General features: G+C 34.1%; 1 protein-coding gene across 1 annotated transcript in view; it reads left to right on the top strand.

The window, feature by feature from the left end:
• LOC110019065 (probable ubiquitin-like-specific protease 2B) overlaps nucleotides 1–26,439 on the top strand; it is a gene marked incomplete in the record, with an annotated part of 90,832 nt that overhangs the window by 6,365 nt on the left and 58,028 nt on the right. Inside the window, 6 exon segments of the mRNA XM_020716603.1 lie at nucleotides 10,232–10,521; nucleotides 10,600–10,693; nucleotides 10,766–10,818; nucleotides 16,316–16,513; nucleotides 16,603–16,651; nucleotides 20,929–21,037. Of these exon segments, the coding sequence (XP_020572262.1) occupies nucleotides 10,232–10,521; nucleotides 10,600–10,693; nucleotides 10,766–10,818; nucleotides 16,316–16,513; nucleotides 16,603–16,651; nucleotides 20,929–21,037 (793 nt within the window).

Here is a 26,439-nt window from a genome sequence, read left to right on the forward strand (position 1 = left end):
TTTTTTATTTTTGAGTGACCCTAGATATCACCGCAAACCATGGAGAATGGATGTGTTGGTTTATTCTTCAAGTTTGGCTATACTTGTAGAGTTTAATAAAAGTTAGGAATTAGACTTTTTATTGATAAATAAATGGGGGTGCAAATTTTCAATATAATAAAAGTTAGGATGCCCAAAGCAAAAATTTCATAAGATAACTTGACTCTTATGATAAACAGACTCCGATATAAGACTTGACTCAGAGAATTGCGAATGATGGGGTGATCCTTTTGAAGTGAGTTCTAGTGAGAAGATACAGTCTATGATACATATCAACATTTCCGATCACCTTTTCTGAGCACATCACCTGAAATCCAAACCAATTAGGGTAGAGTTTAGTAACATAATTCATGTCATATGTGGGTTTACTGATAGAAAATAAATTGAAGTGACGTTCAGGAACATAAATCACAGATTGAAAAATAAGTCTCTTTGTGAGTTTCACACTTCCTATTCCCTCCACAGTTGAGAATGAATCATCAGTGGTTCTAATTGCACATGGTTTTGCAAGAATGAAAGGATTTGAAAGCAGTGATATCACCAGTCATGTAGAATGAATCATCAGTGGTTCTAATTCCACATGGTTTTGCAAGAACGAAAGGATTTGAAAGCAGTGATATCACCAGTCATGTGATTTGATGCTCCAGAGTCCACTATCCAAGGCCGATTCTTCCTATTGAGAGCAACAAGAGCTTATGGAAGACTACTTTAACGTTCTAGATGACTAGTAGAAGGTTCATAATATGTTCCATTATTCTTTGGAGAGCTTCAAGTTGTTTCTTACTGAATGGACTATGTTCGTATGGCTTGTCTTCATTTGATACTTTATTTGCCTGATTTTCCTCATCACCTTTGACTTTGTTTGGCTTCCAATTTGTAGATTTTTCATAAATTTTCCAACACTTTAGATGATCAAGCTTCTTGCAATGTTCACACCGGGGTCTATTCCTCTTTGATTTGTTTTCTGAGGTGATTTGTGAGTGTATAAATCCGAGTTGCCAATATTTGATGTAATGTAATTACCTATCATCATGAATTTCTTCCCGCTCTCTTCCCTTCACACTTCAGCAAAAGCTTCACAAATTTAGATAAGAGGTTTGGTTCCCATTATTCTTCCTCTAACTTCATCTCATTCATTGTTGAGTTCTAGAAGAAACATGATTGGTCTCTTCTGTTCAATAATTATTTTGTAAAGAGCAGCTTGTGAACACCTCCACGTGTATATTTCATACATATCTACTTCGAGCCAATATTTAGACAAGTTGTTGAACTATTGACTAAAATTCAACTCACATTGCCACAGGTCATGCAATCTAGTTTCAATGTCAAACAATTTAGAGGTGTTGTCAACGCTTGAATAGGTTTTTATTGTGGCATCCTAGATTTTTTTTGCTGCTTTTTATTGGAGGAGGTTTTCTCAATTTTTTGTGGTTGTGGAGTTGACAAGCCATGATATGATCATATGATTTTCAATCTTTCATGTTTGATATTTGAGATCAGCATTCTCTGGTATTAATTTTTTTCCGTTGAGACGATCATCTTTTTCTTTACCACAGATGAGCACAGATTGAGATCGTTGGAAGAAATTGTTGACATGTAGTTTGTGATTAGTGATATATGAAGATATTTCATATGCCATAGAACCAACCATCCTAGGCTCACGTTAAGAAGTAACTTATGAAGAGAAAGGAGTAGTTTTCATGCGTTATTTGGTCATCGTGAGGATTTACTCCGGAAAGAGAAACTGTTTATTGTCGTCACAATTTATGTCAAAGTGAGAAACAGTCTGTAGCCGACACAGGATTTACACCCGAAAGGGAAACTGTCTTGGCAAAGATCTCTGTTCTCCACAAGAGAGAAAAAAAATGGTCTTTGAAGTCTCTCCGTGATTCCCACTAGAGAAAAAATTTGCCGCTAAGGTCTCTATGATTTGCACCAGAGAGAGAAAAGTGGACGTCGAGGTCTTTCTGTGATTTCACAGAAAATCAAATGTCAAGGTCTTTGTGAATTACACTAGAGAGAGGAGATGGGGTGCTGATGAGTCCGTAGGTCAAATTATGCATGACTGGGTCGTAGGAACTCAGTTGTGTCACTGGAATGCACAAGTCTGTGTTGCAAAACCTGAGTCGAGTCGCAGGACAGAGACCGCCTTTGAGGTTTTGCTGTCTGGAGACTGCGGCTGGGGTCGTTTCCTGAACAAGATCGCCGTTGCGGTTGCTGCTTGGAGAAAACTACTGCTGTTGCCTAGGAGAGTCTGACTATAAGATTTAGTATGCTCGATGGTTGTTGGAGAGGTTCTGACGATTGAGAGAAGAGCTAGGATTTGTTTCTTTGCTTCGATACTTGCATATATTTGGGAGGAATATATCCTCTAATTTTTCATTAAACAAATAATAAATATGCACACAACTCAGACTAACCCTCATACAATTGGCGGGAAAATCAAATCATTATGATAAAAATGAAAGAAATTAAAACACAATAATGTATAATTAAGAGAGAATAATTTCTCCCGCTCAAATATAATAGCTGACCAATGGTTGCCTAAACTGGATATTCATATCAAAGTTAAGATCTTTGGGTGAGGGTATCAATAGAGGGCATCATTTGATGAACATTTCAACATATATTGCTGACATTGTGAGGACAAAAGATACTGTCATAGTTGATGAGCAATGTAGGTTGATTGCAGAGGTGTAATAATAGAGAAAACCTAGTTCATTAGTGGTAGATGATGATGAGAATCTTATTGAGTGAGAAGTTGGTAAAGCATTGACTAGCCACAATTAGAGGTAAATGTGAAGAGCGGATCAATGGAGGTTAGAAGTTCAAGGTGTGTGATATTGAGGAGGTGTTTGGATAAGATTAGGAGAATTCCAGATCATGATTGTGATTGCATGTCTGTAGGGAGTGTTTTCAAGGACTACATCTTTACTATGTTTGATAATACACACGCATCTGTACTTATATATAGGCAAGAGAAGTGACCAATAAGGGAAAATATAATAAAAGGGATTATCCTCAACAACAATGAACTATTAAAGTAATAAATAGTGTTGTTTCTTATTGTAGATAATTTTGGTCATGCAATAATTTGGATATGGTAACAATATGAAAACAAAATTAGAAGAGTAAAATAGATTGACAAATTTTAGCGAATTATGATACTACTGATGCCAAGATCAAGCACTAGATGGCATACATACACACCCATACTTTGTATATTTTGTAATATGGATTTATGTTTTTGGATTTTGTTTAGTGTTTGTTGGAGAACGTTATACATATTGTAATCTTTTTATGTGTATTTGATTAGTTCAGCCCATGGTAAATATGAAAATGTGATATATTCTTTTGGTGAACTACTTTTGGAAGAAAGGGTAAAGCCAACCACAAGAAGCTTTACATGCATATTGAAATATTGATTAAAAGATCTTTATTCTTTTTGAAGTGGGTTGAGAAAGACGGGGAAGAGGATAGACATTTTATGTGCAAAATTTAACTTTTATATTTAATGGTCCCGCATGTGTAGCTATTTCATGAAATGGAGCGAGATGCGCTAACTTTCTAATTTTATTGGGGATTTGCTTAGGTTGAATGGTTTTGTGCTATAAGCCCAAGTTTTTCTTGCAAATTGTTGTTGTACAATTATGTCCGTTATTGTGAAATAGAATTATTTAATACCTAAGTAGGGTTCCACAACATATTGGATATTTAGCTCTTGAAAAAAATAGAATTATTTAATACCTAAGTAGGGTTATTTTCCACAACATATTGGATATTTAGCTCTTGAAAAAAAATATATTTTTCTTGTTTTGTTTAATTTTCTTGCAACTGCGTTAGTGAAAAAAAGCTATGCCTAGCTATTTCCATGATACCTCTTAGTTATAAAGTTGTTACCTACTAATTGGTTTCGTACAAGCTAGTGGTGCCAATATTGATTGTTGATTGAATTCTGGACTGACTTAAATACATTGATATCTAGGAATGACTTCTCTTGTAGAATTTGTTTTTCATTTATGCTTTCAACTGGTTAATGTCTCTTTTTCTCTAAATTTTTAGAAAAACATGCTAGTTTGTCACCCTTCTGTTTATTGTTAGTTATTGAATATTCTTCTGTGGAGAAGTGTATTCTCCGAAAAAAGGTTGCTTTCCTTGGAGAAACAATAACGTAATTTATTCATTTTTGCTTGGACTTAATTTCATTGGAGCTCATGCCCTTTCAGCCAATTTTGAACTTTTGGTTATGGATTAATAGTGATGGTAGGAACAATAAACGTAATTTGTCTTTAGCCTACTTCCCAAGTGATTTTTTTGAAGCATATTTTGTTTTTTAGGCGGGTAATACTGACATAAAATAAGTACATTAAACTAGGCGTTGTTTCGTATACTTTGGATTAATCATATTTTGTAAACTCAACTTTATTTGAATTGACCGAAATTTCTTCTCCAAAAATCTATAACTAGGCTCTGTTCTTACATATTAGCAATAAGTTTTGATATAGAGAATTCTTGGATTTGAGAATTCCAGAGTTTTAACAATGATTTTGAGTCCCCACTAGATGCTTGTGCGAATTCACTTATCCAGACTTCTACACTTTTTCTGATCCCTTAAATCATTCCTCTGACTAGCAATTGATATATTGTTGACTACCTTTTAACACTTGCCTTTCAAGTTTAGAGCTAGCAATTGATTCTAATGTCCATCATTGTTTGTACGCATTTATCTTCGTCGATTGATGTTGACATCCTCCATTGCCCGCCATCAATTGACATTGACCGTCTTCATTGCTCGTTTGCCTTTACCTGTTGTTAACCCATAGAGGCAACCTTTTCATTCTTCTTTCATCACCTATTGTCAACTAAGGCTAACATCTTTTGTGTTCCATTATCTGACAATTCTATCTCTGACATCTCTAAAGACATTTTTTACTGTTCAAATTTTGTACACATCCTTCTTTTTATGGAGGGCAGATTGCACGGGGGCTATGGAGGACCAACCTGGAGAGTTTGGTCCAGCTTTGCTGGACCGGCCAGTCCTCAATGGGAGGGGCTGCCGACCCTACACCTCTCCCTATCCCTCTTTTCTTCACAATACTTTCCTATTATAAGTCCTTAACAATTCTAAATTCTAATTTATTTTTCTCATCCTTGCTTAATCTAAAATTATATTAGTTTATTCATTCTTGCCTAATATGAAGTTAAATTAGTTTATTCATTCTTGCGTGAATCTGAATTCTTATTATTTTTATTCTTCTTTCTTATTTTAAACATTGCTAAAAATAAGTCATAGTACTCATTATAAATAGGGGGTGTTATGCTTTGAGTTTTCTTTAGCTTTTGTTGTGTTTTCTTTCAGATTTCCTGTGTGGAGATCTTTTCTCTTTGTTGGCTTGTATCCAAGGAGGTGGTGGTGCTTCGGCTGCATCCTACTCCGAGGTGGTGTTGTATCTTCCTTTTTACCTTTACTTAACCCCTCTCATCCTCTGCCAGCCTCCTCTTACTTCGTCCAAGCACCCATCCGGCCTTCCCCAACAACATAACCTGGTTGTCCAACTTCCCAGACTTCCTTTCAGCACCTAGCCTGTCTTTCCCAAGTCCAGCTTCCCAAACTTCCTACCAGCAGCCAACCGGCCCTTCGGCATAACTGCTGTCCAGCTCCCCGGACGTCACCCCAACCTTCAACCGGCCTATTCCTACTGTCCAGCATTGCTGTCTCTCTCCTCAGCCTTCATCCCAGCTCCAGACACCGCTGTTATGTGGCAAAACTTGCTTCCCAACCATCCATCATTGCTGTCCCTGCAGTTCTGCACTTTCCCTTTTCTGCTACCAGAATTCCTTAGCTGCTACCACCCCTACCAACCATCCTGCCCACCTAGCCGACCTCCACTGCCCTTGGAATACACCTTGCTACCAGAATTCCTTAGCTGCTACCACCCCTGCCAACCATCCTGCCCACTTAGCCGACCTCCACCGCCCTTGGAATACACCTTAGAGGTGTTTGCTTGTGTCGTTCATGGGTTGTGTTGTTATTTTCTATTGTGCTGTGTTGTAATCTTCTCTTTTCATCAATAAAAGTTTGCTTTGTGTGTTTCCGCTGTTTTTCTAACTAGTTCTGGTATCAGTAAATTTTTGTAATATTCAACTCATATGGTGAACCGACTTCAATTGGGCTAAACCTTGTGCTCTTTATTTTTATCTGTTTTCAATGTAAAAAGCTATCGTTTCTTATGTATTGTCGGTCATTTATCTTTATTTTGTGGGAGCTTTATTTTATGTTAAGATGATAATATCCCCTCTATCTATCACTGCGAGTCCTCTAGTACACAAAAATTACAAAGAAGTGTTGTTGAAAAATGTAATAAAGCAGAAGTACAAGTAGCAGAAGGTGCTTGAGCAGCTGGGAAGAAACAAAACTAGAAGGCTCTGAATCTTATTTCCTGTAATTTGGACAATATTGGGGGTCATTGAGCACAACAATGATTGGTGATTAAATAAATCTAGAAGATTTGATAGCCAAAATGTGAAAAAATGGTTTTAAAAAAAATGGTGTCGAGTATAAGTATAACTTGAGTATTGGAATTACCAATTGAAAGGGCAACATCAGGAAGGAGGAGATATTGTAACTCGAAGTCAGTAGCTCTGAGCTAGCAACAAGAAAGACACGGGGACACATTATATGGAGGAAGAGGTGGTAGAAGAGGACAAAGATAAAATTGCAGTTGATGAAGTACTAAGAAATATAATATTAGGTAACTTTTTTAATCCAGAAGATGGAAATGGAAGTAGATGTAAGAATCTGCAAACTAGCTTTATCATTCGCATTAGATTGAGTATTATTTTAAGAACTTTGAGACGCTAATGACCACTGGAATATGTTGGCTATTTAAATCATTGAACCAAGAAAAAAACTGAATTGCATGAAAGTAGCCATGGTATCTACCTAATTAAATTGGTTTTGGCTAATTGTTTTGAGGATATTATGAATTTATGAGAGGCTTATGGAATAAGTATGAAACTTTACATTACTATGAAGAAATGTTTAAAGCATTATCACTCTCTTAGTCATCACTCATTTTGGCTCAATGAATTATGCTTCTAAATTCATTCATTTTGGGTGTTGCTTCAAGTGTTAATTTGATTCAAGTTATTTTGCACAACTTCTAGCCATATAACATTTGGTCTACTTGTTTTTTCTAGATCTTCTGCATCGCAACTATCTTCTGACCTTAGTTGTGCTTTATTTATTCTCCACTGTACATCTAAAACGCCATCTAAATCTATTTTCTGCTGCTACCTTTAGAATTGGTGCTAATCCCTGTGCCATTTATAAAGTTCTTCTCCACTCATCAACCTTAATTTTATTATTTTTGGCTCCAACAGTCAAATTCATATAACATAATAGGCTTAATTATTTAAAAAAATTTGTTTTAGCACTGTATGATATTCTTTTATTACAAAGTGCTTTTGTAACATTTCTCCATTTGAATTATCTAACTGGACTCAAGATTGTGCACTTTCCTTGATCCCGTCGGTTTGGTTTTATTTATTTTAAGGCATGAATGGGCTTAACTCCATTATTTTGATAATCTATGGAAAGTAGACTGAGTTGGCTAAATAGTTTTTTTGTGTTAACCTTGAATAATTGTATTGATCAAGCTAAAGCTATTGATTTAAAGCTAAATTAAGGAGAAAACATATTATTCAAGTGGTAAACCCAAACCACCATAGGAAGATCAAATATTATTACTGAAAAGCAAATAGATGGTTACAATCACACACACTTGAGAGGGAAATTACAACAAATATGAAACAGACTCACACTAAGGCTCAACCCATGGTGGAGGTTGGCTATGTGGTTGGCGAGCGAAGGTCGGTGGCTGAAATGAGGTTGTAGGTGGAGTGGTGGGGTGAGGTAGGAAATGTTGTAACGCTCAAGGGACAACAAGGAAAACAACAAGCTTACTGTTTTTCGGATGATGACACCGAAGAAGCGAAGCGGGGGAATGTAGGGCAGCAAGGGGTGGCTGTCTAGGACGGGGGCAGCGAGCAAGAAGGGTTGGAATGGGAAGGCTGCAGTGAAAACAACAAAAGCTGCTGTTCTGGGGGCAACGACTGCAGTGAAGGTCCATGTGGAGTGGTGGGGTGCGATGGGGGAAGGATAAATCACCACATTGGGAATGAGATACAATTGGAGCAGCACTAATTCTTGGATACAACCCTTGAAGGGAAAAAAATAGATGCCGACAACTGTCCTGACATAAATATATGCCAAAATCTAATCTAAAACACAAGAATAACGTCTAAATTGTCTTAAGATAAAGAGTAGGAGGCCCCACTCCAAATAAGAGGGAAATCCACATGAAGGAATGGTCGATCGACCCTTCTTGGATTGGTCCATGCTGCTCTCACTCGTGGGAGTTTGTGGCACTAAAGCAACACTGTAACAATGGTTGCAAAATGTGTCTCTAGGTCCCTCCCGTGTCATACATTTAAGTCATTGAATGTGCCTTGGATTGGTCTATGCTGCCCTCACTCGAGGGAGTTTGCGTCACTAAAGCAGCACTGTAGCAATTGTCGCAGAATGTGCCCGCTGGTCCCTCCCGTGTCATACATTTAAGTTATCGAATACATGTGTCGTTCTTATGCCAAATTCATATGTGAAATAATGAAAATCTGCATTTAAAGTATGGTTGGGTCACAGATCAGATTGAAGCCTAACTATATGCTCGTTACGTATATACTCAGTGGGATTCTCAATATAGATTTATAGTGGTGTATATTGATTTTATGGCTGTAATGGGATTTCTGAGACTTGAATTGAATTCCAATACAATAAGTTTGTTTAAGAAGAGCAAAATACTAACTATTTTCTATAATGAACTAGCTAAGAATGGCGTATTTTTTTTTTTAATTGTTCATGGAAGAAATGCTCAGATGGATGAGGGGCTTTACAGTTAGAAAAAAAATGCAAAACTAGTATATCCGTGAAATGATTGGAGTACCTCTAGTGGCAGATAAGATTAGAGAGAGTCGCCTTAGATGGTTTTGTCACATTAAATATGATGACCCAGTTAGGAGAGTGGATGTTTTAAATTTGATTTATGCTAAGATATGTAGAAGTAAATCTAAAAACATTTGGGCAAGTTGTATAAAAATGATCTTGATTTATTAGAATTAAATGAAAATATGACAATGGGAATGGTGGAGAAAAAAGATTCATGTAGCCATCGCCACATAGTGGAATAAAGGCTTGTTGCTGTTGTCGTCGTCATCGTAGCTCAGCTAGTTGCAGCAGAACTTGAATTCATAAATTACAGAAGCTATGTATTAGAGAAAGCGTGCAGTAAAATTCATTGAGGTTGTGTAACATATTGATTGCGTTGGTTTATCTAAATAATGTAAATAGATGAGATTGGACAGCCTACAATTATGTCAATGAGCTCTTAATATAAATGACTGACAAAGGGCTTTTAATCTGATCTGAAGTCATGCTGAAACTGCTGCAGATTTTGTAGTAATTGTGTTAATTTCTTCTGGATATCATCACTGATTCACCTTTTTAATGCCATTAGCCTTGCCTTCCAGTTCATTAACAAAATCCTACTGGTTTTAGGTATTTGACATGGTTAAATATTTTCTCTTTTGCTTTTTGTTTGTTTTTCATGATTGATTAGAAAAATTGTTATGGAAATTTAATCATACATGTTAGGAATGGCTCATTAGCAAGATTTTAGAATAACTAATTATTTATTTGCTTATCTGTTTTTTAAACCTGCTCAACCGGTTTGAGATACAGAAAGTGGTAAGGTGTGAAGGGGCCACACACACCTTTTTAACTGAATTAAGTAGCATTATGAACGTCTTTTTGCTATGATTTTTAGATTTGAACTCCTAATGCCTAGGCAATTTAACATTAAGCTTTCATCATTTTGAATGATTACTTGTAATGATTTTAAAATTTGAACCAGTTATGCCAAGATATTAACCGTTAAAATCACTGGTATTGCTTCATTTACTTAATAATATCGCTGAAAATGTCCTAAATTATTTTTTTGGAGCTTTTCAAGTTTGTGAAAACTTTGTTTTCCCTTTTGTCCGTGCTCTTAAGGAAAGCAATTTTCTTAAAGTTTGACTGCAGTTTAATCTGAGTAGACTTCAGTGGTAGTAAAATTCTATTTCGTTTTTGCAGTTTCATCAGGCTCTTGTCATTTAAAACAACCAGATGTATCCACCCTATCACTTATCGATTTACAGGAAGTTGATAGCCCCGAGAGGTCTACACTAGATAGAAATGTGGTTTCTACTGAAGAAAAATATGAATTGGATGATGTTAAGGCTTGCTCAAGAAGCTATCATGAACATACTAAAATATGCAATTGTGATTTTGAGCCGGAAAGTCTTGTCCGAGGTCTTGTAATGGGAACTTCCGCGATCCTTGCAGCTTCAGCTTATGATGAGGACTCTGAGCTACATTCATCTGTATGTTTCATTGTGGTGTTAACTTAGGAAATAGACAAACTACATCTTTGCATTGAGTTCATCGTGGAGTTTTTGCAGGAAGAACCTGTAAATATGATGTCAGATGAAGAAGAAAGCTGCACATCGGCATCTGAAACTTCATCAATTAACGCGGATTTTCCCGAGAGTGATGGTGAGCAGCTGTTTTTTTTTTTGGTTTTAATGAAATCTTTGTGCTTCATTAATCACAATTCTACCATTTTAGGTTATCCAGAATGCAAAGCTTCGGAACTCTGCCATTCTGCTTGTGGACAGAGGGTTAGCAAACATTTCCTTATCAAGAACAACCATGGATGCCAAGTTTAGTTAATTTTGTTGTTTAATGACATTCTGTTAATGTTTTGAACTATAATTTTGTTAATGCCTACAAGAAAAGTTGTATACTTTATTCCTTAAATGGGACAACAACTACTTTTCCTTTTAAATTGGTTGCTCCTAAAACTTTTATGGCATATTGTTTCTCGCTTTTTCAATTGTCTTCTAATTCTTATGTTTTGCTGTACCCTTTTTTTTCTCTCTTTACGGAGGGTTTTAAAATTTGTTAACTGAGCAGCTTGCTACAAGTAATGTGGTTATAGATGGCTATAATCTTGTAGAAGTTAGCTTAATTAAGTAGGTTTCGATAGCATAAGATCAAAGGGAAAGAAGAGCCTTGAAATCCACTTGTCCTGTTAATTTACCATGTTCAATAAGGGTGATAAATAGGGCAAATGATGACCTTGGGATCAAGTAAATGGTAAAGTGGATATCACTAGTTTTTAGCTCATCAGCTAGGTCATAAGGCTGTAGTTTCCTAAATTCAAAGAGCAAATAACTAACATACTTGGGTGCTGATACGTTCTCAACATCATCTTGGTTTAACGCTACTGCTAGTAAGATGTAAATCATCCCTCTTGGTTTACTTTTCTTCTTAAAAGCATCGTCTTTGAATATTTAAGGGCTTTTGCTGTTCATTTTTTGACTTTTGATATGGAAATGTGTTTAAGTTCATTGGATTTTGAAACAATCTGTCTAGCATTGCTTTGAATGCGAAGCATTGGTCTATTTGACGTGAGTCACATCAAATCACACAACGTAGGTCAACTCCGAATGAAATGCTCAAAATGCATTGACAGGGCCAAATTTTTTTTATGTGTGCAACAAGTTGAACAGGGACCAAAATCCTTTTGAGTCACAAAAATGTTTAGTTTTATTTGTCCTGGCTAATCTGTACAGCCATAGATGTGGTGTAATTTTTGTTTTGATTTGTTCAAGGGCTAATTTTGTAGTTACATTCATTCAATTTCAACTGGCGAAGATAAACTTGTTTATTTTTCATAATGTTTAAATTAGGTTTGAAAATTTAAAGCTCTTTTCAAATCCAGCTCAATTTTAGGACCGACAGTCATACAACTAATGATATTCAGGAATTTATAATCAAAGCATTCATATGATTATTCTTTTCTTTGCATTCATGCACATCTTCCTTTTCTTATCTTCTTTGTTATCTTCTTCCTCGACATTAATATGCAAGTTTCTGCTAGAAATTCACAGATAGTGTTCTGTTTAGTAAAACTTAAACAAACGTTAATGATAATTTTGGATCTTGATCGGGTAACCAATGCTTTACTTATTGATTCTTTGTTGTTAATGGTGTTATTAACTTTTTGCATGACTGTTTTGGGTCGCTTATTTGATTGAAATTGATGTGTCATTAATAGAATTTATCATTAGACACAAAGGTCGATGCATTTTTAGTAAAAAAATATATCAAATTCAAATTCTGGATCATTCGAGCCTCGAATTTAAAAATTTTATAGTCAAACTGAGCATCTCGAGTAGACAAAACCGATGATGCTAACAATTCGTATCTAAATGAGCCCAAATCAAATACTTGAAGTGTATTTGAATACTTTGATGCATCCATTGAAAGAGAAAATGATCTTAAAATATGATATACTTATAGTCAAATCGAGCGTCTCGACGAGAGGAATCCAAGAGCCCAATATCTTGTAATTCCAAAATCATTAAGACAGGTAAATATTGAAAAATTTTCTAGCGATCAAGGAAATTAATATGGATCATTCAATAGAGTGTTTTGGGAGGTTGACCAAATTTACCAAAATGCACATCTAAAAAATTATCAATAGGCTGCTATTCTTCACTTAAAGGGGGGATGAGATAAGATATTAAACTGAAAACTAAAACTTAGCACTTAACAACTAAAGCTTAACTCTTGAAATGTCAACATTTGTTACCAGTCATTGGAGTTCGCCTCCAACCACCACCACTAATTATTACAACCAAGTAAGACCATTATAGCAACTAACTATTATTATTGTAGCAACCACTACAGTTCTCGTAGCCCATCATTGGAGTTCGCCTCCAACCACCACGACTAATTGTTACAACCAAGTAAGACCATTATAGCAACTAACTACTATTATTGTAGCAACCACTACAGTTCTCGTAGCCCAATTATGGTTGTTATATCCCATTTATGGTTGTTGTAGCCAAACTAAAATTATAAAACTTTGAAGTTCCGTTCTTGTAATCTCATGTTTTCTAATTTAGGTGAAGAGTAAGTCTTTGTACTTCTAATTTTCTAGTGGATTGTCTAGACTGTGATTTTTTGACTTTCTAAGTTTTTCTACATAAAAAATCTGGCTATCTCTTGCATCCCTTTCTGTATGTGCGTTGAAAAATTATATCGAGCTAAGGCATAAAATTACTCTATCATCGAGAATTTTCTAAATTGCAACAAAAATGAAATTTTTTTAATGTATGAATAGTTTTCTTTGGGTGCAAGTATTTTTTTTAGTTTTTCGATATCTATTAGCCTATTTGAATGGGCTCTTTGAGTGGGTTAACATGCTGGGAAGTTTAACTCTCTTTAAAGTCTGTCTTAATTCACTCATCTATAAGAACGGTAGTTTTTGGTTACTCCTTTATTTTATAGCGCAATAACAATGCTTCAAATTTATTACTGTACTACTCCCATCATAATTGTAGTTCATTGTTTCAGCAAATTAAATTCTGAGAAATATTTTTCTGTCAGCAACAATTTCATTTCAGCCCATGTTGTGGTAAATTTTAATCTCAAGCATTTCTTCTGTCATCTTTCACCTAACAAATACATTTACTTGTTTTCCGTACTTAAAGTGCCAATCAAAATCATCTAGATCGCTTATTCAATCTGAGAAGGCTTTAGGATCTTTCCTCCCAGTGTAAGTTGTGGCATCCATTGTAACCTTCCTAGTATATTTTCATTGATCTCATAAGGTTGTCCTTGATTGTTCTCATAATTTGCATTGGCATATTCCCTATGATATCTATTTTGATTATGCCTCTTATGTTGAGTTTAATGCCTTCTAACAATGTTATGAATATCTTCTTCATTTAGGTTAGATTTGTTATGTGGTTCATGTGGGTGTAATTGATCTTATTTGATCATTTTCTAATGTCTCAAGTTACTCATTAATTCATTGTATGATTAGGCTTAGTTGATCTTATTTGTTAAATAACACCTTTAATTTTTTTTGTAAAATATCTTGAACATCTTCTTGGTTATATGCTAATTTAACCTAAAAATTTGCCCCACTTTTAAGTGACATGTTCACATCAACCTAGGTTCTAATACTAATTTAATATAGGACAATGGTTGGTTTTGGGTTCCATGCTAAAATCCTAGTTATGTTCTAATACTAAATAGGATGACATGCTAAAATGCAAAAAAGCACAAATTGTAGGTCTCTAATTCATAATTTAGCTATCATTTGTTGCTTTTAAATAAGGAGATTGGATATGCTTTATTCATTTTACAAAATAATTTAACAACCCCCATAATCCAGAAGTCTACAAAAAAAAAAAAAATTCAATTGTGGATAATAAAATTTAACAACCAATAAAACATCTGCTTAAAAAAGAAAACTAATGCTGATTTTGTTAATAAAATTTCAATTATCTTGTCTAGCTTCTAAACAATTTAAAAGACAAGAATAAGAACAGAATTAGGCTTACCACCAGTATAATGAGTCTCATTTCAAAATATATTGACAGAACTAATGTAAATTTTCACTTTTTTATGCTTTTGACGCTAGTAGGTTTTTGAAAATTTTCTTCAGCTCTCTCTAGCTCTCTTAAGGTTCATTCTCGACAACTCAACCAACTACAACAAAATTTCCTACAAGGCAACAAATCTCCCCTCAAAATATGTTCATTGAACAGATGTAAATTGTCACTTTTTTATGTTTTTGGTGCAAGTATACTTTCAATATTTTCCTCATCTATTTCTAGCTCTCTTAAGGTTCATTTTCGACAACCTCGACCCCTTGCTCAATATAAACATTTTGTCAGATTTGATTGGGTTTTCACCCACTGTCTAGCTATTTGATCTTATTCTAGCAGATCAAAAGTCTACGAGACAGGCTATTTTGATTTCTCCTTTGTTGCTAGACTTAACTTCGTTAAAACCACTTTATATGTTTTCATCAATCAAGGATAGATAATGATACAAATGGATGTGACTAATGCCTTCCTCTATGGTATTCTTATTGAGGTAGCTTATGTGAATAAAACTCTTGGGCATGTTGCTTATTCGGAGAATCACATAAGTTTATTCAAAAGGTTATCTATGGGCTTAAGTAGAGTTCACAAGCTTGGTTTGGAAGTTGTGTAAAGTTCTTGCCGAGATGGTCTTTGCAGTGGCACCACGGATCATTCTTTTTCTTCATCAAAGGACTCTGTTATACTGACTTGTTACGTTGATGATATCTGAGTTTTTTAAGAGAGTTGAAAAAGGCATCTTTAAGTAAAGAAAATTTGAAAAGTTTTTGTCACCAAAGAGCTTGGTCGCCCAAAGTACTTTCTTGTAGTTTAATTTGCGTATGACAAAAATGATTTTGTAGTTTAATTTGTGTATGACAAAAATGCTGTATTGGCTGGCATCATTGGCTACAAACCTATTGATACCCTTGAGGACTCATATTATTTTTTGTACTGAAGAGCTCCTTGACGATTCATCTTAGTTTTGAAGATTTGTTGAAAAATAGGATATTTTGGATGTTGTATGATGCATTATTAGCTATTAAAACTCTTTTGGAAAAGGGTTGCAAAATATTTAGGTTGAGCAGATGAATGTGAAAGCTTTTTTAGAAGTTGATAATTATGCTAGTTTAGTTGAAAACATGATATCGCAAAAAAAGTAGCACTATCATCACTTTTAAAAGTCAAATACACCTTTTCATTAGTAGGTTTAAAGCACCTAAGTGTTGTGTGTATAAATATGAAAGTTTAGGTGTGAGATACATAAATACATAAGAATTGTGTGCTACTTATGTAAATTTATCTTTTTTTATTATTTTAAAGGTTACTTGCTTATCATTGTGGATTTCTTCTTTCCATGTTCTCTTGTTTCATAAATTACCATGCTTATTTCTGTTAGGTGTTCATTTTCTTTAAAGTTTGTTATATTAAATTACTATGATTTTGCCAGTAAACTTTACTTGCCCATTTATTCTTGTATTGATATTTGTTATTGACATTGCACGTATTTAAAGGTTTTGCTAATTGCAGAATTGTATATGAGGGAGGGACTGCAATATTTTTTTTTATCATGTCAAAGCTTTCCCAAGACTAGCATCTTTGTTTACTTCTGTCTGATTTCAAGTTGATTTTGACCTGCAGTTATGCTATGATTTCTTAAGGGCATGTTTTTCATGATAACATTGCTATCAGCTTGATTTGTTGGTTTGATACATATTTTCTTGGTTTGCAGGATGACAACAAAAATACAGTCGTTGTTTTCCCTGATTATGTTAACTACAGGGGCACACTATTTCTTGAATCTCAGTTAACTTTCTGTTCTGACTGCATTAAAATTGAGTGTTCTGAATCAAGCAGAAGTGATGAAAAGCTTAATTTAGTGCGTGACATAGCAGATATCATCCGGATTGCATGTCAGTGGAGTAGAAGTGTGGGTCATACTGTTGCATCTTTTAAATTTATTTATTTTTAAATTGTTTAGACACTCATGATTTTATTAGTTGGATTTTCTCCTTTCAGGTTGACGCTCTATTGTTTATGTTTTGGATTAAAACAAATGCTAGCCATGGTATTCACTAAACTAGTTTTACCAGATCATGTTTTTTTCTCTCCATTTATGAATCCTTGACTGTTGTCCCCCTGAATTTTTTCTCAATGGTAATTTCACATATTCTTCTGAAGCGCATAAATCTAGACTGTGTGATTTTAATTCTTTATAGATTCTTTCCAAGCTAAGAAAAAGTCTATGTAGGTTTTAGGAGAGTAGAAATAATTATTCCTCTTCCAATTTTATAGGAAATTATACCGGAGAAGCCTGCCATATTAGGAAAGCCACAATCCCCATGCTAAATATCGGAAAAAAAAAATTCTAACTTTCCAATAATAACAATCTTTAAGAGTAGGAAATACTAAAAAAAAGGAAGATGCTAAGTAAACTTCCAAAAATTTTAATGCCCCCTCCTATTTATTCCACAATCAGTCTTCTCTTTTACAAAGTGCTTGTCAATTTTCACATGCTTTGTTTGATCATGCCGCACCGAATTTTCTGCAATTCTTATGGCCGTTTTATTTTCATTGATATTGGAGTTAACTCACACAGCAATAGGAAAGTAAATATTATTACTTAAATTCAAATAGGAAGTTATATACAACCAACTGAAATATGAAATAACAACAAACACAACACACTTGACTCCTGTTGGGGTTGGTTCAAGGGGAGTTGGAGGTGGTTGTTGAGAGTCGGGAAGGTGACGAGGTGATGGACTGAGGTGGTTGGGTAGCAGAAACCAGTAAGACAACAATTTCCTGGGTTCTAGACAGGAAATACACAACAAATATTGACGTCGCATGACTGTGCGGGAGGCAGGGAAGTGGTTTGGAATGGATGGAACATCAGCCAAGGCTGCAAAAGAGCATTTATGGTGGCCGAAAAGGCAGCAAAGGAAATGGATACGAGCAGTTGGAACAACAACCAAGTGGCGGGGAAGGCAGCTAGCATGCAAACTGCAAAAAACAACAAAAAGATCTTGTTCCGGGCTCTTGCACTAGCGAAGAGGCAGCTGGGTGCGATTTGGGAGGATGCGGAAGGGGATGGGGGAAGAAAATCACCACTTAGGGAGAGAGATACAACCGGAGCACCACCCAAATCCTCAGATAAAACCCTCGAAGGAAGAAAACAAATGTCGGCTATCCTTGGTCTCAAAAACAAATGATTGGTAAGTTTTCATCTAGTTCATGTCATATATGTCATTTTCCGTGAAAATTATATGGTCTACATACAAAATCAGTATGACTATCTTCTCATCCTTTGAAAGTGAAAAATATTGTATGATTTTCTTTCCCTTAATATACCTCTGACATTTGACAAATAGTATAACTATCTTCTCATCCTTTGAATGTTTGAAAAATATTGTATGATTTTCTTGCCCTTAATATACCTCTGACATTTGACAAATAGTATAAATTTTTAAAGAATGCTCTCGGTGACTATTTTAACCCATATAATAATTTATTTTAATTTACACACCTTTATACCAAACTCCTCACTAAATTATGGGGTTTCATCTATAAGCACTTCTTCTTCTAAGTTCTCTTTGAGAAAGTCACTTCTTATATTCAACTGTTATAGGGGCTAGTCATGATAGCTGAAGTAACAGAAGAACTCTTATAGAATTTTGTTTTGTAAATAAGGCGAATGTTTCCTAGTAATCAATGACATATGTCTCGGTGAATCGTCTGACAACCAGCCGAACCATCATAATTATATTTGATTGTAAGCACCTATTTGCACTCGACAGTTGTCTTCCCTCTTGGTAGATAAACAAATTCCAACGTGCCATTTTTTTCAAGAGCTATCTCCTTGAAGATAGGCTCCTTTCGCAGAGGAACTTTCAGGGCATCCTGCTATGTATTAGAAATCTCCATATGAGGCTATTGTGAAGTAGAATATGAAAAATGGGTGAGAGATTTTCATATAAAACAATGAGACAATGGATATTGGGTGCAAGACTTTTTTCCCTTTCAAGCAACAAAGGGAAGACTCAAAAGCATTATGGGTCATAAGGGAAGGTGGCGACCTCAATGGGTGTCAAAAATAGACTCAATTGATATGAATACTCTCAAAAGTACTTAATGGGCTTAGTCATCTTGACCCAGAAAACTTTCAAGTAAATGGCCAATTTTGGTTATAGAGGTCCAGCCGTATTGTACATCCATGCCATTGCTTGCATAGCTCTACTCGTTCTTCCTCAGGTAGCATTGTTTTTCTTCTTTCATTCTTTTTCTTCCTCTTATCAGGCACTTGCATATCTAAGTTTGGATGATGTGTCCCTGTTCTTAATAGTTCTATAGCAATATCGTAGGACACTAGTCAAAATATGCCAACAATTCACATTAAGCCTTTATAAGACACATCAAAGCGGTGGGAAGATGGAGGACAGAGGAATTCATGTAATGGGAGGCATCCCAAGATAAAAAGAGACATTAAACAAGAAGATAGCATCCAAAAGTGCAAGAGTGTAACACAACAAAGATAGAAGCCCTGGACTTAATTTTCTCAGTGATAAGCTCCTCTAGGCTGGTTTCGTGGAGAACATGATCCTATGAAATGTAATTCTCTTGAAAACCCATTATTAAAAGATCTAATGTAGACTTTTGAGTTACTCAATTGTTCGAATACTTTTGTTTCTTCTTTTTGATGCTCATGTACTTTGCATGTAATATTTATGAGTGAAAGAGTAATCCTCTTTCTTTTACTGTAGACTTAGATCTGAATTGTTGAACCATTGTAAATTTCATCATCGTTGCTAATTGTGATGTAAGCTTTTCTCTCACATCTATCGGCTCCCCATTCACAATTGGTTATAAAGAAAGCTGAATCTCGAGTCATTTTTTGATTCTATCTTGAACTTGAATGATCCATTGTATGCTGTGTCTTATTGGTAAGGTAGTAGCAAATTTCTTTCACGCTTGACGTCGTTTATGGTAAACTAAATTCATTGTAAATTGAAATGAACGCATCCATGCCAATCTTTGTTGATGCGTCGCCATGAGAATCATTTCCTTCAACCACATAACGTGTAAGTAGCTCATAAACATAGCCTGGACATGCATTCTCTAACTTTCCCTAGCTCCTTGTATCTTTTCTTTAATATAGTTTTGTTTTTCAGCATACCGAAACGAGAATCAATGACATTAAAATGCAATCTACTTTTTTTAAGCATGTATGCTGGGCTAAGTTTTCATTGAACTTTACATACATTTATTTGCTGTTCAAGGTTTTTTTTTTGGGTTAATTAATGTATCAATATGGTGATACAACATTTGTCAATTTGTGTTATTAGTTTTTAAACCAAATGAAATTTTATATGCTGTCATATTAATATTTCTGCGGGCTTAAATGATCTTGATTTTCCAAAATTTCTTTTAGTAGGATATTTGGCTCAATTACTTGTCAAAATTCATTATTTTTTGTGCTTGATTTATGGCTAGGCCATTTTGAATTTCATAAAGTTTGGTTCAATGGTCTTGTTTTTAGGTTTGGAATTTATGTATATTTTGATGTTTAGGTGAAATTTATATTTTCTATTTGTAAGATCATAGCCTATTCTTCAAAGTTTTTATTTTCTTATTAAATCAATAAATTAAGCCATTCAATTAATACAGTAAAACGGAAGGCCTTTCATCTCATTCCTTTTTTCCAACAAAAAAAGTTGTTTCGTTAAGTTTTCTTTATCTAGGCTTCTCCTTCTTGTAAGTTTGTTGAGGAAGAGAAAAACCTCAAGGACCAAAGAATCTTTGCATGAAGTTTACAAGAACTGATATGGGAAGTGAGGATTCGAGGTTGCTGGATCTTGGCTCCAGTAAAACCCTTTCCATTTCACTTCTTGCAATGGCACATCTTTTGAACTTTGTAGTTTGTAAAAATTTAAGACCTTGTTGCACAAGATGAATTTAATCAGCTTCAGCAATATTACATTTATGTGGAAAATTTTGGGGCAGTTCCATGAATGGAGTGTTCTCTTCCTAATTTATTTCACTATTGGTACATATAACAGAAGACTTTATTTTGATTTGTGAGAAATAAGTGGCACTTTGAATATAATAACTATTGGTTCTACAAACTATCTCATGCTTGATGTGGTCATTAATCTGATGAATTATATGCTAATCATTTTTATCAAAAAAAATCATCTTCTTATCTTGTTTTAACGTTGACTATTGAGAAATTAAATACTCGTGTTTCTACGCGTTACTTTTCTATTTTTCTTTCTCTTCAGAAGATTAGTATTTAGACACTCGTATTCGAACTGCTGATGTATGAATATTTGCTAAATGCCCTTATAGATGTTGAGAAGTTTATAGCATCTATAGCTGGCGAGTTCTGTGTGGATATAGATAAGAAGATCCAGTTTTTGGCAGAAAGATACAAAGATATTTGGACTACTTTTCCTGAGTAAGCTTTGAAATTCAGGGCTTGAGCAGTTATATTTCTCTGTTTTATTGAACACTACAAACTAGCAATAATTGTGATTTTGGCAAATGTTATATAGTTTCCTATTTTTATTAAATAAAAGTACGAGCACATCAATGTTTGTTTAGTATGCTTTTCATTAAATATCGTTCAAGGCCACATGATCAGCCTGAAACTCTTACTCTTTGTTTTCTTCTTTTAATTTATTTTCTTTATATAAATTTATGTATTTTAGTCTGTGTTTGAGATGCCTTTCTTGGGCAGTTAAAAGAAATAATTACACTTTAGGGCTTTTGTTTCATTACAGAATCTATATATCTTATAATGGAAAATAGAACCATTTTTTATCTGTTAGTGCAAATTTTTTTTTTCTTATTGCTAAATTTCACAATCTTATTAGCTTTTATCACACTAGCTGCAAATGTTTTATAATGATTATGTTATCTCGAGAGTTGAGCTCTTGTATGGTGGATGGATTAAAGTATCATTTAATGCAGGATTTACTATAAAAAAAGAACAATAAGACCTTTTCTGGTGTCCTAATTTATAGGTGGTCCAATAGCATTTGGCATGATTGTTATTGTTATTTTTTTGTGCTGTTTATTGTCATAACGAGGACACTTACGTATTGAAGCTATGCTAAGTAGATGCTAGTGCACGGCCAACTTCATCATAATAATTATCATCTTTATCTGCGTTGATCTTATAATGAATAACTATCTTCAATTTTGTCTTTATTGATCTTAATATGTTGTGCGTATTTAATCATCCTGATCTTCATTTTCCTCATTATATTTGATTTTCTTATGCGCCACATGTTTTGGTGATCATTGCCATTGTTTAATAGAAGCGAAAAAGCTAATGTGATGTATAATTAAAATTGAGTCCAGAAGGCAAAAGTAAATGAGACGAGGATGTTACCGGTTCTAATATTTTTTTAACATAATTATCATAGGACACGAGCAATTAATCCTAAACAACTAATTATTATTTTTGATGGTAAAGAAAAATGATTTCAATCCAATGTTTATCTTTTTATTTACCAGAAACATATGGCATTAATTAGGAATCTCAAAAAGACATGCACATTATTTTAATCTTATGCGAAAGCTAAAAATTAGAACTATAGTAAATTTCACAAAACCCATTATGGGTTTTAAACAATGAAAAAATGCTAAGAGGGAAAGGGGAAGTAGTTACCAAATAAGCAAAATATCGAGATAGCCTCTCCCAGAATTTCAATTTTCAAATTTGACAGACTTAGGTCTTGAAATGCTATCATATTGATTGAGCCAACCATGAGCTTATGAGCCGTTCTCTAAAAACCCTCCTGGCTATGAGCTTAAATAGAAAACAAATGAGTTGCAAGACAAAAATGGTTGTCATAGTCTTGGAAGAAATTGCAACGGAGCCATATAAGCTTTTATCAGAGGAGCCATGAAACGAAACTTAAGGCAGGCAAAAGGAATTGGTGATAGTTATATTCCTACTAGAATACGCCACATGAAACTGCTTGCTGTAGTAGCCACAATAGTAGATACCTCATTGATTCTCCTCAGCTTGAAAACAATTCTGCTCCTGCTCATTGTTTAATTAACATTCTTTTATTTAAACTTGATTTGAAATTTCTATAGAATTTTCCATGAATCAAGCCTTTCAATTCGCCCAAGTTGCTTTGATTTTTGCAATCATTTCATTATTTATAGTTGCTTCATTGATATGATGAATATGCACAATTTTACATTTGGAAAATGTGCAAATGATGCAGTGAATGTGAAAAAAGAAGGTGGAGATTGATAAGGAAAACATTTTAAGGTTCATGATCTAGAGTTTGTTTGGATTAATTAAAATTTAAGCAATATCAAAATTTTCTCAAATTTCTATATTTAGGTGGGCAATAATTTCATAGCCTTTTTAAATACCCTATATATATATATATATACACACTGAGTTCGACCTTCTGGTCTGATAATATTATTGTTCTAAGCTAAAGCTTAATCCAGTGACCATCATTGCATGTGGGCATTTTTATGTCTGGGATGGATGCTTTGTTGCCATTGCATGCGGGCATTTTTATGTCTGGGATGGATGCTTTGTTGCCTGGTTCTTGTTAATAGTTTAGCATATATGAATTGTATTCAAAAAGTAATAATACCTTCCAAATAATTACATTGAGATAAACTGAATAATAATTTAATAAAAGAGAAAATTTCTACTTCACATAAAAATATGTTAAATGAAATTTGTGGTGACATTTGGCTTAAAAAATGCTCTTTCTGAATTTCAGAACATTATAAATGAAATCTTCAATTCATATTCTGATTATATATTAGTTTACATTGATGATGTACTTGTTTTCTCTAAATCAATAGAGGAACATTTTAAATATCTACAGACTTTTCAATGGCTTGCCAAAAATAATGGGCTTGTAATCTCTGCGCCCAAAATCAAATTATTTCAAACCGGAATAAGGTTTTTAGGGCATAATATTGTCCGGAATACAATTATTCTAATTAAAAGAAGCATTGAATTTGCTTCTAAATTTCCAGATGAAATCACTGATATTTGACAATTACAAAGATTTCTTGGTTCGCTCAATTATGTAGCGGACTATTATAAAAATCTTGCTTTAGATGCTGCTATGATACTAAAGCTGTCCAATTAATTAAAGAAAAGGTAAAAATGTTACATTGTTTACATATAACAAATTCGTCTCCCTAAAATAGTAGAGACAGATGCCTCTAATATTGGCTATGGAGGTATCTTAAAGCAAAAAACTTTTAATAAAGAACAATTAGTTCGCTTTACATCTGACAAGTGGAATACCACTCAAGAAAAATATTCAACCTTAAAAAAAAATGCATTCGGTGGTCAAATGCATTACCAAATTTCAAGATTATTTATTAAATCAAAAATTCTTATTAAGAATTGATTGCAATTCAATTAAGTATATACTGCAAAGAGACGTAAAAAATTTCGTCTCTAAATAAATTTTTGTCAAATGATAAACTCAATTATCTTGTTTTGAATTTGATATAGAATATATTGCAGGTAATATTAATTCTTTACCTGATTTTCTCACTCGTGAATTTTTGCAGGAAGAAAGATAAAGAGGGGTGGATCACCCCTCAACAAAGGGTTAGAATAACACCCCAACGGGATGCTTTCACCTTTAGAGAGGGAGGTAGGGGCCAACCTAATGTGGCTCCACAAAAATTTGTTCGATTTACAACAATATCTATATGGTAGCCCAATGTCTTCCACATCAGGAACTAAATCTTCTCAATCTCAGGATTTAGAAATCCAAGAAGTCACAGAATTTGTGTAAAAAACAACGAAAGAAAAAATTTTCGAAATCAATTTAGAGGATTATGAAATTAATGATAATTGAAAAATCCAGGAAATATATTTAGCATACTTGCCTATGCTCAAGATAGTCTTGATCGAGAACAAAAAATGATACTAAAGCTATCCAGTTAATTAAACAAAAGGTAAAAATGTTACATTGTTTACATATAACAGATTCGTCTCCCTAAAATAGTAGAGACAGATGCCTCTAATATTGGCTATGGAGGTATCTTAAAGCAAAAAACTTTTAATAAAGAACAATTAGTTCGCTTTACATCTGACAAGTGGAATACCACTCAAGAAAAATATTCAACCTTAAAAAAAAATGCATTCGGTGGTCAAATGCATTACCAAATTTCAAGATTATTTATTAAATCAAAAATTCTTATTAAGAATTGATTGCAATTCAATTAAGTATATACTGCAAAGAGACGTAAAAAATTTCGTCTCTAAATAAATTTTTGTCAAATGATAAACTCAATTATCTTGTTTTGAATTTGATATAGAATATATTGCAGGTAATATTAATTCTTTACCTGACTTTCTCGCTCGTGAATTTTTGCAGGAAGAAAGACAAGGAGGGGTGGATCACTCCTCAACAAAGGGTTAGAATAACACCCCAACGGGATGCTTTCACCTTTAGAGGGGCAAGGTAGGGGCCAACCTAATGTGGCTCCACGAAAATTTGTTCGATTTACAATAATATCTATATGGTAGCCCAATGTTTTCCACATCAGGAACTAAATCTTCTCAATCTTAGGATTTAGAAATCCAAGAAGTCACATAATTTGTATAAAAAACAACGAAAGAAAAAATCCTCGAAATCAATCTAGAGGATTATGAAATTAATGATAATTGGAAAATCCAGGAAAGATATTTAGGCATACTTGCCTATGCTCAAGATAGTCTTGATCGAGAATCTTATGAGGCAATCCTCATTTCATTACAATATGTTGAAATTTAACACAATTATAATGAACTAAATAAATTTATTGCATATAGTAAGACGACAATAAATCACATCTTATATCAGAGAGATTGGGGTTTAACTCCTTTCCAGACTAAACAGGTTGAATTTATTCATCCTGTAAGTAATTAGAAAAAATCATTTCTTTTTAAATACTGGACTTATATCCAAGCTTTGAATCGAGCTTTCTTGCTTATTAATCCAAAGCATAAACACTCTTGGCTTTTTGTGTTAATGCCTGAAATTTTGAATAAAAAAAATACTAGATTGGTTTTTAGAATGGTGGGAAAAATTCGGAGCCACCAATGAAATTTTTCCAGAACCCATCAATGATCTCTATCAAATGTGGGTTAACTCTTCTCCACAGCTCGACAAATTAAAAAATGAAATTCTTGCGGATGGAATGCGTGAATTATTTTTCTTTTGTCAAGCACAAATTTCATGGATCTTTGCTTGGAATCTATGTCATCAACAAGATAGAGTCAATGTCAAAGAATTATGGAGGACCTTCATCAAATGGTGGTCACAAATCGTTGTTGGTGATAAAATAATTCAAATTAATAAAGTCATTAATTCTAATGTCGAAAATAATCGAGAACAGAGATTCCACGAATTTTCACTTAAGGAAATTCATGATCAAATTAAAAGGAAATTTCCCCGAGAATCTTTGGATCAAATCAAACAAAGAATGCAAGAATTTTATTAGAAACCGATGAAAGAATTATTCGAAGCAGATGACAACATGTCAGTCTCTAATCAAGGGTCAGATGACGAAGAAAATTAGGAGCGAATGGTGACCTACCTCGGCTCAAATTAATGACAGTGAACCTCCACTAAGGCCATTTCAGAAGAAATTATGGGTAATAATGACAGTGGTTGAAATAATACCGGTTGGTGGAATAGTGATTGCAATAATTATGGTTTGTGTAATTGTATTTTAAAATAATTTTCTGCTTTATGTCACGTCTAACTGATGTGTTATCTTTTGTTTAATTCTGTTGTATTAAGTTTGAAGTCTACCCTCTATTGTAAATAGGAGTCTTGTTTTTTTGCTGGTGTGCAAGTTTCC

Source organism: Phalaenopsis equestris, unplaced genomic scaffold (genome assembly GCF_001263595.1).
Source record: "Phalaenopsis equestris unplaced genomic scaffold, ASM126359v1 Scaffold000044, whole genome shotgun sequence".
In the NCBI taxonomy this organism is placed as follows: Eukaryota; Viridiplantae; Streptophyta; class Magnoliopsida; order Asparagales; family Orchidaceae; genus Phalaenopsis; species Phalaenopsis equestris.